The sequence below is a fragment of the Dendrobates tinctorius genome, unplaced genomic scaffold (genome assembly GCF_039654945.1).
Source record: "Dendrobates tinctorius isolate UK_male_01 unplaced genomic scaffold, ASM3965494v1 ptg000060l, whole genome shotgun sequence".
In the NCBI taxonomy this organism is placed as follows: domain Eukaryota; kingdom Metazoa; phylum Chordata; class Amphibia; order Anura; family Dendrobatidae; genus Dendrobates; species Dendrobates tinctorius.
Window position 1 is genome coordinate 12,659,283 of NW_027361728.1, and position 14,181 is coordinate 12,673,463.

Below are 14,181 nucleotides of genomic sequence, written 5' to 3' on the forward strand. Positions count from 1 at the left end.
GGGGTGCTTTGCTGGTGACACTGTTGGGGATTTATTCAAAACTGAAGGCATACTGAACCAGCATGGCTACCACAGCATCTTGCAGCGGCATGCTATTCCATCCAGTTTGTGTTTAGTTGGACCATCATTTATTTTTCAACAGAACAATGACCCCAAACACACCTCCAGGCTGTGTAAGGGCTATTTGACCAAGAAGGAGAGTGATGGGGTGCTACACCAGATGACCTGGCCTCCACAGTCACCAGACCTGAACCCAATCGAGATGGTTTGGGGTGAGCTGGACCGCAGAGTGAAGGCAAAAGGGCCAACAAGTGCTAAGCATCTCTGGAAACTCCTTCAAAACTGTTGGAAGACCATTTCTGGTGACCACCTCTTGAAGCTCATCAAGAGAATGCCAAGAGTGTGCAAAGCAGTAATCAAAGCAAACGGTGGCTACTTTGAAGAAACTAGAATATAAGACATGTTTTCAGTTGTTTCACACTTTTTTGCTAATTATATAATTCCACATGTAATTCATAGTTTTGATGCCTGCAGAGTGAATCTACAATTTTCATAGTCATGAAAATAAAGAAAACTTTTTGAATGAGAAGGTGTGTCCAAACTTTTGGTCTGTACTGTATATATGTAATCAATATTATACAGTGTATTACATATTTACAATTTATTACAGTTTTTTCTGTTCTAAAGTTGTATTCCAATAAATAGATATTATGTTCTACCTAAATATCTTGATTATTGGATCATAGAAATGATCAAATGTCTGGTGTTCACATTGTACTACAATACATTTTTCACTTAAATATAAGAAATATATGTGGGAGTCGGAGTGGTGGAGTCGGTGTAAGGGAAATTGAGGAGTCGGAGTCGCAGGTTTGGCTTACCGACTCCACAGCCCTGCAGGGATGGTGGTGATCTGACAAAGGGGCAACCCTATCAGAGGAGGGTACAGAGTTTGATAACCTACTGTTCCAAAAGGTTTCAGCGACGAGGCCCGGGTTTACTTCTAAAGGCGACCGAGAAGGGTCTCTGGGTGGGTAAGGGAAGGTGCCAAGCCCCATGTCTTTAGGCAGAGGGGAGGTACGTAAGGAGGATTATGGCCGTATTATCAATGGGAGGTATGTGTCACAGGGATGGCTGCTCCCTGTGATTTAACCCGGAGTATTTTTCTTTAGTGCACGTAAGCACTAAGATCTCATTCAGTGCACCTGGGTCCGGGTTGCAGGTAGCTATGAAAGATGGGTAGGTCTGGCTACCCACATACCTAAAATGTGGGTGTGGTTACAGCCTACATAATGGAGCTGTTCGGCACATGGTCTGTGTCCAGAGAGGGAGAAGCCTTCCTGTGTATGGGGCTTCAGACTGAGCCTGTGTGCTTGACATTGGCCAGCCTGTGTGTCCAAAGATCTGAGGGAGCAGAACCCAGCTAAGGACATTTTGGTGGTGTTTTGTCTGCTCTTAAGGACGTTTACCTTTTGCTGTTGCTTAGGGGTTTATGAAGTAAATAAACCAGCACAGACTTTTTAAAGAAACGCGCCTCCTGTTTTCCTCCTGCTGCACCTGAGTGAGAACAACCCCTACAATAATATATATATATATATATATATATATATATATATATATATATATATATACACACACACACACACCACATAAAAACATAAATCGTGTAATTGTGTGCTTTAAATACAAAAGTGGTGAGTGGGCGGTCTGCACAATAAAACAATAAAAAAAAGCAAAAATTTGACATCAGTATAATCTTAGAGTCTCACAGAATAAAATGTACACATCTTTTATACTGCATGCTACACACTGGAAACAAAACAACTGCAGAATTGCTGTCCCCCTCCCCCCCAAGAAAAAAAAAAATATTACTGTTTTTAATATGTCATATACATCCCTTAAACAGAGTCATTATACTGTCAAATATAACTTATCTTGCAAAGACAAACGCTCTTACAGCGATATCAGCATAAAAATGATAAATGTAGACAAAAAAAACGGAAATGTACTGACATCTAACCGAAAAAGTTGCTTTCAATCAGCAACACTGAGAAGAGCAATTCTGATTAAATCATCTAAAATGCTCCTTTTAGTTGAACTAAGGTACAGAATATGGCATGAATCAAAGAGATGTTCCACGAATTATCTTGCTGGCTATATCTGGTCTGTGTACTAACACTAAGATGATGGCTCCCCCTCAATCTCTGAGTGGCTCTGTTTTATCACCACCAGTTTCCCATGTGTCATATGACCTGGTGAGTGATGAAATATCTGCCTCCAGCCCCCCAGTGCCCTATATCACAGAGTAATGTAGTAGAAGAACAGGGTTGCCAGTCTACCCCTTCTTGGTTATGTGCCATCCATCAGACTATCAAGTGTCTCTGTACCTTTGTCTCCTCAAGGTTTATTGAGTTATGGCTTCTTCTCATGTCTGCTCTGTAGGAATCCAGAGGTGTGATGTGAAGCCCCTAATCTGTGACGGTATGCAGAGCACTCCCAGGTTCAGCTCCCTCTCATGTGACATGCCCAAGTATCATTCATTTACGGGATACAATGTACTTTTTTATATTTAGACAGATACAGATAGAGCACGGAACAGGGAATAATTCATGACTGTAAGATCCTATGAAGTATAGACACGTTTCCTTTTCTAGTATTTCTGAGTGAATACTATCCTTCAGTGTTTTAAACCAACTGCAAAAATTGACCGATGCCTATATAAGAAAGATGGCGTCCCCCAATGGGTCTCCCCCAGGAAGAGCAGCTCCCTTGGTGGGTAATCAGTGGCAGAATGGAGCTTCCTCTGGTGATTACACTAAGGGGTTAGAAAAACTGCACTTGTGCCCAGATTATACAACCCCTATAGTTATTTGTTAATAATTGGCCAAGATTTATATATGTTTTTGAGGATGCAGAAATGTCAATCACTTAATTTTTAAAAGAAAGTAACCATATTTCTGGACTAGTTCTGGCATCCTAAAAACTTTTCAGAATGGAAATTCAGTTAGTTGTAAACTCAAAACAATACTGATCCTTTAGAGCAAATGATTATTGGAAAATAACCTCATGTGAACATCAAAAGATGAACTGTGCTCGTACGGCACATCTGAGATTCGGCATCATTTTTATGTTCTGTGTCTGACACTTCATTCATAGAAGTGAACATCTGGTTTTCATTCAACCATTCTTTCACCGAGAGACTGGCACATTGATTCCACTTTCCAGGTCAAAACATTTCTCAACGATTCCAGGAATTCTGGTAAAATGGAACTAATATTTAGCTTAAGCAATCTTTGTTCTTAAATCAGAAAAGCTTCCACGTTATTAAGAAGAAATAAATCCAATTATATATTCAGTGAAATGTTTTCTTAATGATAACCACTGGGTATTACTTTAAAAGTTAAAAAATAAAACAGTCCCATTTTTATAAAATCATATTAAACTTTACCATTGTTTTTTTCCATTAATTTTAATCTTTTAACAACTAAGAGACTTATTCTTCTGGGATTGGGGTATTGCAGTTGCCATGGATGATTTTGATGTGGCTTTCACATTTGTAATACAAGTCGAAGATATCAGCATAGCCGTGATCTTTCCACCAAGTGCACAGCTGTCTATTCCAACCACAGTCTAAAACATAAAACAGTTCTGGATGCTCCATCCCAATCATGGAGAAGAAGTCCTGATCTCCCAAGTGGCCTTTGAAATGGTATTTTTCTGCAAGTAGCCGCACGGCATTGGGCTCCAACAGCTGATTGTAAAGTTTAGACTGTCGCATGGCTTCTAGGTTAAGCAGCATCACTCCACTATTAAATCCAGGCATCCCGTCAGGTGGAGGACTGCCAACTTTGGTGTTTGGGTTCTCACGACGGTATTGCCAAAAGGTATGTCTGTTGGCGACAAAAAAAAGAAAGAAAACATCTTGTCAAGGTATTCAACAAGTAAATGACCCTTAGCTCTATTTATGTTAATATATATAAAAAAAGGCACCAAATCAATTCACCAAGAATAACTTATGCCAGTTTATCGTAGATTTAACATTACAACAAAAGAATAAAATAAACCAAAATCCACTTCTAAAATGAAACCTCACAAAGGATATTCAGCAATATAGGGGACAGAAACAGAAGACGTTACCAACTGAGTAGGCTCTGAGTTCTACCCAATAAAGCGTTATTTCCATCCTCTGAAGTGGGACTGGACAATTTGATATTGTAAATATATCATTTTTTGGCTAAAAATATTTTTTTTTTTTCAGTTTCTTCTATTGATTAGTCAGGTTTTGTGTTTGATTGTTTCCCACTTGTTGCCAGAAGGACTGTCCACCGCTGCAGTCTAGGGGCGGTGGCTGAGCATTAATGTTCCTGTTAAGCAATGTACTATTGATGCTGGTTGGGATCTCAGACACAGGTCACTACTCTCAGTCCCCAGCATTCAATTGTGTCATATGTATTCTCACACCAGCCCCAATGACGTTTCCAGAACAGCTCCTACTAGCACCAGACAATGCTTTACAGCAGACTCAGCAGGAGACATGCTTGCTTCATGCATTAGTATCTAGCAAAATGTATCGTCAATATGCATTACCTATCGAGGTTTTTTGTTTGTTTTTTCTTTACATACTGTTCTTAGTCTGGCAACTGTAAAGTGGAAGTCACAAAAGCGCAGCAGTACCAATCACTACAAGAAACGATCATTAATCCCCTTCAAGAAGTTTCATATTGCATTCTAGAAACAATACTTTTCAAATGAGAAAGCAAAGTATATCCACTAGAGGAAAGTTCTCTATCAGGATGTCACGCTGTGAAGCTAAAGGATGGAGACTTTTCCAAAAAGGAAATGGCTTCTTTACTCTGACTGAATAAAGGTACTGTCACACTTAGCGATGCACCAGCGATCCCGACCAGCGATATGACGCGGTCAGGATCACTGGTGCATCGCTAAGTGGTCGCTAGTGAGCTGCCACACAGGCAGATCTCGCCAGCGACATCGCAGGGGTCGGGGGTCGCTACTTACCTGTCAGACGAGGCGATCCTGACGTCCTCCCGCCCGCGTCCACGCGTCGCTCGTCTCCACAGCAGGAAGCCCAGCTGGAAGCTGACGACGAGAAACGGTCCAGGACGTTCTCGCGCGATCAGTGATAACCAACGGGGGAGCGGTCGGAGGTAAGTGTCAGACATAGCGATTTCGCTAGCAATATCGCTATAACGTCACCAAAACCAGTGACGTTATAGCGATATTGCTAGCGACATCGCTTAGTGTGACAGGCCCTTAAATGATAAATAATACCAAAGTGAAAAACTAAAAGCAAACAGGAAAGACAAATCAAATAGGAACCAGAGATTAAAAAGACCGAACGTTAAAATGGATCTTATATTCCTGGAAATAAAAATACATGAAACTTATATAACTTCTCATAAAAATAAAGGCACACTCTCAGGATATTCCAGTAATTAAACAAAGCTGTGAATTATAACTTGCTCATTAATTGAGAAGAGCACAACACGATCTGGCCAAATCTTAGTTTCTATTAGGCAACAATGTCACAAATCCAAAGAGATGTTTTTCTACATCACATGAGCAGACAATTACTAAGCTGAAGTCTACCTTCCCTAACCAAATTACGGTGGTATAAAGAGCTCAGTTATTTCCTGCAGCTATAACTGGTATAAAAGCTCAACTTATCTCCATAATTATATTATCTTTTCATAATTTGCGAAAGTTGTAAAATGTCTTATAAATGTCTGTTCTGTTCCTGATGTAAGGATCTCGGCTTTTAGTTGAGATGAATCTGTGCTGCTGTTTATGTACATGCTCAATAGTGAGGCAGGGCTGTGGAGTCAGAGTTGTGGAGTTGTAGTCGGAAGTCAGAAAAATTGAGGAATTGAAGTCACAGTTGGTGGTTTGGCTTACCGACTCCACAGCCCTGGCTACAGGTAAAATAAAGGATGAGAATGAAAAAAATAGTTAATAAGGTTAGTTACTGCAGATCCAATTTTCTTGGTTTGAAATGCCCTAAATGTTATATGACTTTGATTGCCTGACAAAAGATATCCAACTTAGGATCGGATGCTTACGGAATATCTGCTGGATATACAGTGGTAGAAATAAGTATTTGATCCCTTGCTGATTTTGTAAGTTTGCCCACTGACAAAGACATGAACAGTCTATAATTTTAAGGGTAGGTTAATTTTAACATTGAGAGCTAGAATATCAAAAATAAAATCCAGAAAATCACATTGTATAAATTACATAAATTTTCATTTTCCAGTGAGAAATAAGTATTTGATCTCTCTGGCAAACAAGACTTAATACTTGGTGGCAAAACTCTTGTTTGCAAGCACAGAAGTCAGACGTTTTTTGTAGTTGATGATGAGGTTTGCGCACATGTCAGGAGGAATTTTGGTCCACTCCTTTTTGCAGATCATCTCTAAGTCATTAAGATTTTGAGGCTGTCGTTTGTCAACTCAAAGCTTCAACTCCCTCCATAACTTTTCTATGGGATTAAGGTCTGGAGACTGGCTAGGTCACTCCATGACCTTAATGTGCTTCTTTATGCGCCACTCCTTTGTTGACTTGGCTGTATGTTTTGGGTCATTGTCTTGCTAGAAGACCCAGTCACGACCCATTTTTAATGTCCTGTGGAGGGAAGGAGGTTTTCACTCAGGATTTTATGGTACATAGCTCCATCCATTCTCCCATTAATGCTGTGAAGTAGCCCTGTACCCTTAGCAGAGAAAACACCCAAAAACATGTTTCCACTTACATGCTTGACAGTGGGGACTGTGTTCTTTAGGTCATAGGCATCATTTCACTTCCTCCAAGCACAGCGAGTTGACAATGCCAAAGACCTACATTCTTGTCTCATCTGGCCACAGCACCTTCTCCCAGTCACTCACAAAATCATCCAGGTGTTCATTGGCAAACTTCAGATGGGCCTGCATATGTGTCTTCTTAAGCAGGGGGACCTTGCGGGAACAGCAGGATTTTAAACCTTTACGGCGTAATGTGTTACCAATGATTTTCATGGTGACTGTAGTCCCAGCTGCCTTGAGATTATTAACAAGTTCCCCCTGTGTAGTTTTAGGTTGATCTTTCACCTTCCTCATGATCAAGGATACCCCACAAGGTGAGATTTTGAAAGGTGCCCCAGATTGATGCCAATTGACAGTTATTTTGTATTTCTTCCATTTTCTTACTATTGCACCAACAGTGGCTTTTTTCTCATCCAGCGTCTTACTTATGGTTTTGTAGCCCATTCCTGCTTTGTGCAGTTCTATGATCTTGTCCCTGACATCCTTATAAAGCTCTTTGGTCTTGCCCATGTTGTAGAGGTTAGAGTCTCACTGAGTCTGTGGACAGGAGTCTTTTATAAAGGTGACTATGGAAGACAGTTGTCTTTAATGCAGGTAACAAGTTGATTAGGAGCATCTAACTGGTCTGTAGGAGCCAGAACTCTTAATGGTTGGTAGGGGATCAAATACTTATTTCTCACCACAAAATGCAAATAAATTTATATAATTTATACAATGTGATTTTCTGGATTTTATTTTTGATATTCTCTCAGTGTTAAAATTAACCTACCCTTAAAATTATAGACTGTTCATGTCTTTGTCAGTGGGTAAACTTACAAAATCAGCAGGGGATCAAATGCTTTTTATGGTACAGTGGGGGAAAAAAGTATCTAATTCTAGAACAGAGCACCATCGTGAGCTGCTTTCAGTACATACGCAGCTTTAAGGGTGCCTTTACTTAGCTCTCTCCATTCAATTAAATGGAGGTTCTGCAAATTACAAAGTAGTAAACTTGTCAATTTTCATAACTCCGATACAAAATGAATGGAAAGAACCCCACATGAGCTGATACTCACTGCGGAGGTCAATCAGCTGATATTAGCAGGAGAAGATCTGGCTTCCTGTCATTTCTGCAGCAGTGGGAGATGCAGAGGAACTGTAGAATAATGTGGTGGACTTTTATCTTGGGTATAACAATGCTAAAGTTATAGTATTCTGCAAACTGTAGCATAAACAATCAATTTCTGGTTCCCAGGAGAAAAAAAATGCTTCTTAATAGCGATTTTCTTTTATCTTTTAACTTCATTTTATCATAGGTACACAATGTTTAAGGACACAATGATTAGAATCATTGATACACAATGTACATTATTTTTCTTTCAGTAATGTGTTTGCATCATCATATTGACTTGCATCACAAGGTTATTTAAGGGAAATGTTAAGTAAATGTTTAGAAGAAATCCCACATTCTGAATTTCAATGTAACCACTATTAAACATTTTTCAAAGTTTGCTTAGACTTCAAGAAAACTGGAGAAAAAAAAAGTTGTGCAATGCAATACCATCTACTGATGAACTAATCATAATCATTGGAGTCATTGGTTGATGGCTGAGCAACCGTGAACAATTGCTCACACAACATCCCCATTTTGGTCTATATAGGCTCAAACATTTGTTCAAAATAGCCATATGTGGAGGGTGAAGGATAGAAACTTCTTGGGAAAGTGCTGGGAAATTTATGCGAATGTTCTTTTACAAAAAGACCTTTTCTGCGCTCGCAAATATTGGATGAAAATTTAAAACATGAACAACTTCTTAGCAGGTGATGACAGTGTGCCACCAGTCTGCATCACACCGCACTCCTGAAGACATGGTGCACCAAAAAGCAATATTGAAAAATGAAGAACATGGCACTAAAATATATTGCAAAATGAGAGGTCTTATTTATTTTCACACAATCCAAATAACATGTCACATTTTGGTCAAGAACGCTGATCTTTTTCAGTCCGATGGATTGCGAAGGAGTGTTGTAATTAATACAGAGTACAATGATGCTGCAAGTAAATACATTACTTTTATTAAAGTGCCTGGCTTACTTGCAGCATGGTATCATTCTATTCATTGCACTATTCGATCACAACCCATCTGTCTGAAGGTCAGAGTTCACAACCAAAACATAACATTATTTAGATTGCATGAAAATAAATAAAAGACACCTCACACATATTTGAGTGCCAAGTTCTTAATTTCTGAATAGTGTGTCATCAGTCAATGAAAAGAATAATATTTTTCCTACATTTCCCCCAACTGACAATGATTTTGCTTAACCTTTCATCAAGCTTTGACTAATGTGTATAGCCATCCTAAAGGCTCTGGATATCTTTGACATGGAAAAAAAAATATTTTTACATATGTTAGGAGATTTCCGTTTGTTAATTAAACTGCAATCTTCGTTTCCCAATTCATTTCAGACTCTCTGAAGTTCAATTTGCAGCCTGATCCAAGTTTAAAATGTTTCTTTTGTAGGAGTGTCTCTCACAGTAATTTAGGCTGGATGTGAGGTCTGTTTGTGCCAATGGAGCTGCTGTCATCTTTAGCTCATATTAGCACAGCTTCTATCCTATCTTATTTACTCTTCATGCGCTTCTTTATCTGTAGCGTATAACATCAAGGAAAAAAAAAGCTGAGGGGTGATAATTATGAAAAAGTTTATATAGCTTATTAACATTTCCCACTAATCATACCTCAATATTGTAAGTGATTACCCTGCAACTAAAGGCCATTTTACATTTAGCGATGCACCAGCGATCCGACGAGCAATCCGACCCGGTCAGGATCGCTGGTGCATCGCTAAATGATCGCTAGTGAGCTTTCACACAAAGACCTCACAGCGATTCAGCAGCGACGCAGCGGACGATACTCACCTTTCACACACAGCGATCCTGACGTCCTCCCACCCGCCTCCACGCGTTGCTCGTCGTCACAGCAGGAAGCCCCAGCAGGAAGCTGACGACGAGAAATGGAGCCGCCCAATCTAGCGCGATCAGCGATGCACAGCGGGGGAGCGGGTCGTTGGTAAGTATCACACATAGCGATATCGCTAGCAATATCGCTATGACGTCACAAAACCGGTGACATTATAGTGATATTGCTAGCGATATCGCTTAGTGTAAAACCCCCTTTACTCTTGCCCTGATAACTAGAAGATTTTGAGATATCTAGAGGATACTATGCAGATCTATTTATGATCAGAGGTCTCCAGGAATTAGCAATAGAATTATTTTTTTTCAATACACCATATTGTGAGGTTATTCAAGAAAATATTCACTATGAAAAGCAATGACTGGGTTATTGTAAACCGTAATAAGAGAATTAGTGTAGGAACCTACAAGACATCACTGACCTTTAACCCAACAACTACAATACAATGCTTACTTACCAAATGATAACAGAACATACGAAAAACACAGCTAACCCCATTCCCAAAAACCCACTGAAACTATTGTAATGGACATGGTGGTCTCCCTGCAAACAGTATCCTAACCGGCCCAAAAAAAGGTCAACACCACTCTTCAAACACTCTCATGCATCGATACCTAAGGGAAATTCTTCTTGTCTCTAAAGTGTTACATACAAGACTGACAAACACAAAGTCTTTGTTCCTCCCTCCGAGTAAAAAAATAAAATCTTGTGAATAAAGGATTTGCTGTGAGACTGTTTGGCTTAGATGTTTCTTTTAATTCTAATCCATAAAGTTAAAAGGACATATATAATTGAGGTAGCATTTTTGCAGAGGCAAAGTACAGATATAAGCCATGTCTAGGTCAGCCTGAGTGAAATCAGGTCATCCGGCTTCTAACAACCTCAGGGCGACACTGTCTCACAAGCAGGAAATGCCAGCATGTGTCCCTCTAAGACGGAAAATAAACAGAGAGACTGCGCAACGGTTATAACCTTCACTGCATCAAAAGCGACTGCTTGTTCTAGGTTTTCTCCACAGCTCACGTAAATAAACTAGAGCGCTCTCTGACGTCTAATTTTACACAACAGAGGATGAGCAGGTACTGTAAATACAATTACATACATCAAGTATATTCTCTACCTATTTCTAACACAATTCAATGTATAGATTGAAATTTCCTTTTACAACATAATCAGCTTTACTAAACATTTGTTATACCCATAACACACTTAAAAATAATTTGCTAAATGTCACTTATTGTAAAGCAAATACTTACAAATTGGTGATTATACTGAGATTTTGTTACCAACTATTAAAGCAGATCTCTCATCCAATTTCACAATATAATAGATCTCTTACACCTGATGACGCTGATGTACTTACTTTGAAAAGTATTCCAGAGGGATGGACCGTATAATCCATTTTCATTCTGTAGCTTCCCTTTCTGATATTTAATGCTCATTTAAATTTCAGTCCGGAAACTAAACTAAAAACATGAGTTTTACATGTTCTCCAATGATGTACAACAACAAATTATATTGTAGTACCGTATTAGACAGGAAAATTGATGTAAATACTTTTATGCTCAACGATGACCAAAGTATTCTGGGAGTGATACCTTTATTGGCTAGCCAGAAAAAAAATATATGTTTGCAAGCTTTCAGAGCACAGAGGCTCCTTCTTCAGGCTGGATTACAAATGAATTACCGTAAGTGTAGTGCGGCAGTGTTCACACAGTGCAATTTAACAGCTATGGCTATTTGTTAAACATCCATTAAGTGTAACATATACTGCAATATCTAAAGTATCTGGTTACAATGATCAAACAATAGAGCAGGACAATATACTTCAATATCCAGTAGCACTTTGCCCCATATGACAAACGAAAAAGTAGCATTACTATATTATGTTTATACAACCAGAACGATACGACAATGCTCCAAACAAATAAGGGAACACTTGAGTATCACCCCAAGTAACTAAACTTCAGGGATATATCTGACCATTCAGTGTGAGACCACATGGAGCAGCTGGCCATGTGGCCGAAACGCCATGCAGTCAACATTGACCAAGGGATGCATGACTATGTCCCAAAATCATGAAACCATTGGTCACTGCGGTGGAAGTAGTGTCGTCCAAGTTCGGCAAGTCACAGTGTGGGATCTCAGCTTTGGATAACATAGGCATTTATGAATCAATTCCACTTGCTTTGGTGTAAAAGAAAAAGTGACAAGTGCACTGGAGAGGAGACTCACAAAAAGGTGGTGCCCACAGACAATTATTTTCTCTTTATCCTTCCTGATTCTTCTCTAGTTTTGCATTTTGCTTGTGTCCTTTTTACCGCTGCTTGAGGAGGTACCTGCAGTGCATTGACGATGCCAAGGCAATCTAGCTCCTCCAGGATGGCACATAGGTGCAAGATTTGCTGTGTCTCCCAGCAATGTCAAGAGCATATGGCAGATCCCAAGACACAAGCTACCACATGGGGATTGCTGGACCGAGAGGTAGAAAGGCATGAACTCAGCAGCATGAATCTATATCTAGCTTCTTTCTATAACGAAACTCACACTACCTGTACCCCCACAAAATGAAATTCAGCAGGTTATTGGCGGGCATGTTTCTGACCAAACAAGTCAGAACAAAAACATACCACATGATGGTGGTCTCCTAGAGTGGTAACAGTGTCCAGCACTGTTCAACTCAGGTGTTCTCTAGTGAACGCCAATTGAGTTAGCAGGTCCATCATTGATGCCCTGTTATCTTCATGAATGACCACAGATTCACACTGAGCACATGTGACGTATGGGAAAGTCTGGAGACACTGTTGTGAACATTATCCTTTCGGCAACATCATCCAGTTCAAACAGTTTGGTGCTGGGTCAGTGATAGTTTGAGCAGTCATATTCTTTGAGAGTTGCATGAATCCAACTGAGAACATCTAGAACATTATGTATCAGCATATCCAACGCTGTCAAATAGTGCCACAGTCTGTCCAGGAGCTCCTGAATGCCCCAATCCAGTTTTGGGAGTAGGTCCCTCAAGCCACCATCTGCCTTTTCATCAGGAGAATTTTACAGATATTGTTGGGAGTAAATACAGACACATAGGAGCCACACACATAACAGAGTCACATTGCATGATGAAATCCCCACTGTTTGGACTCCTCTGTATTTTCACTAATCTTACTTTGACTTTCAATTGGTTGATTATTTTTGGTTTCCGTTGAATACCGGTAAGTCACATTTTCTCAAATTACATAAATTAAAGCAGTAAATATTATCAACTTAAATACTTTGGTCATAGACATCTGATGTATGATTTAAAGTGGTTGACCTATAACAATATCCATCTTTAAGCCCTAACCACTAATGCAATTTATTTTATTTTAAAATTCTACCATTCTCCCTATCTTATATTGGAAATCAGAATGAAAGGTCCTGCATGGTAGATGTGTGTCGGTAATGTAAGCTCTACCAGTAACACTAGGCTACTGAGACGGTTTAATGTGACTGGATTTTGGGTCTGGATCTTTTGAGTAGCAAAAGAACGTGGTAAGGAAAAGTTGATCCCATGATCCAATCTGGGGTTTACAGGTTTATTAACAGCAGCTAAGTTATCTCAGCAGTGTGGAGTGTTGAGAACGGAGAAAGGAAAAGCTGCTGGTTAGTTTGCATTGCAAAGAGAAGTGTGCTGGAGCCAGAGAGGTGTTACAAGCGTGAGCTGATGCTGGGAATACCGAGGTTGATGAGGCTGTTACATTTATGTTGTTTCATTCTGCCTGAAGAAAGTCTGTACATTGATACTGGAGGAAAGCTGTTTTTGTTTTGGAGTTAATGATGGAAAATAAGCTACATGCTGTTTTCTATAAAACCCTGTGCCACGTGTATCCAAGTGGCTACCCGAGAGCGTTAACCCCTACAATAGAAAAAGGTCTAAAAATTATCAGTGAATAGAAAATACAATGTTTGTAATATAAGGAAAGTATGGCAGTGCTGGGCTGTGCAAAACCAAAGCTGTAAGGCTGAAATTCTATCACGTGAAGCGATGTGTTGGGAAGTAGAACACTGGGATACAGTGATTTTGGTGCCAACGATGTCTGAACCAGTTTATATTAACTTTATGATGTTGATTAAAAATATGACTTCGGTTTTGCCAGATTGGCTCTAGTTTTCTGAGATATATAAGCAGAATTTTGGCTTCAAAAAGTCACTTATCTAGCACTGCAAGCATACAAATTGAAATACAAAACAATTATATGGGATATTTCATTACCTAAAACACTGTTAAAGAGTCAAAAGACAGACCAAAAGCTATTGCATTTGGTATCACACACACGTCGCATTGGGGGAATGAATTATTTTCAGGAATTAATTATCTCGAAAAATAAAACCAATTCAGCAAAAGTAATGTGTTTTTTTTAAATCAG

General features: G+C 39.4%; 1 protein-coding gene across 2 annotated transcripts in view; it reads right to left on the reverse strand.

Annotated features, from left to right (window-relative positions):
- Positions 1-1,735: 1,735 nt before the first annotated feature.
- XXYLT1 (xyloside xylosyltransferase 1) overlaps positions 1,736-14,181 on the reverse strand; it is a 310,439-nt gene continuing 297,993 nt past the window's right edge. For both annotated transcript variants that reach the window (XM_073578694.1, XM_073578695.1), the window contains exon 4: positions 1,736-3,890. In XM_073578694.1, the coding sequence (XP_073434795.1) occupies positions 3,494-3,890 (397 nt within the window). In that variant the 3' untranslated portion in view covers positions 1,736-3,493. The remainder of the gene's footprint in view (positions 3,891-14,181) is intronic.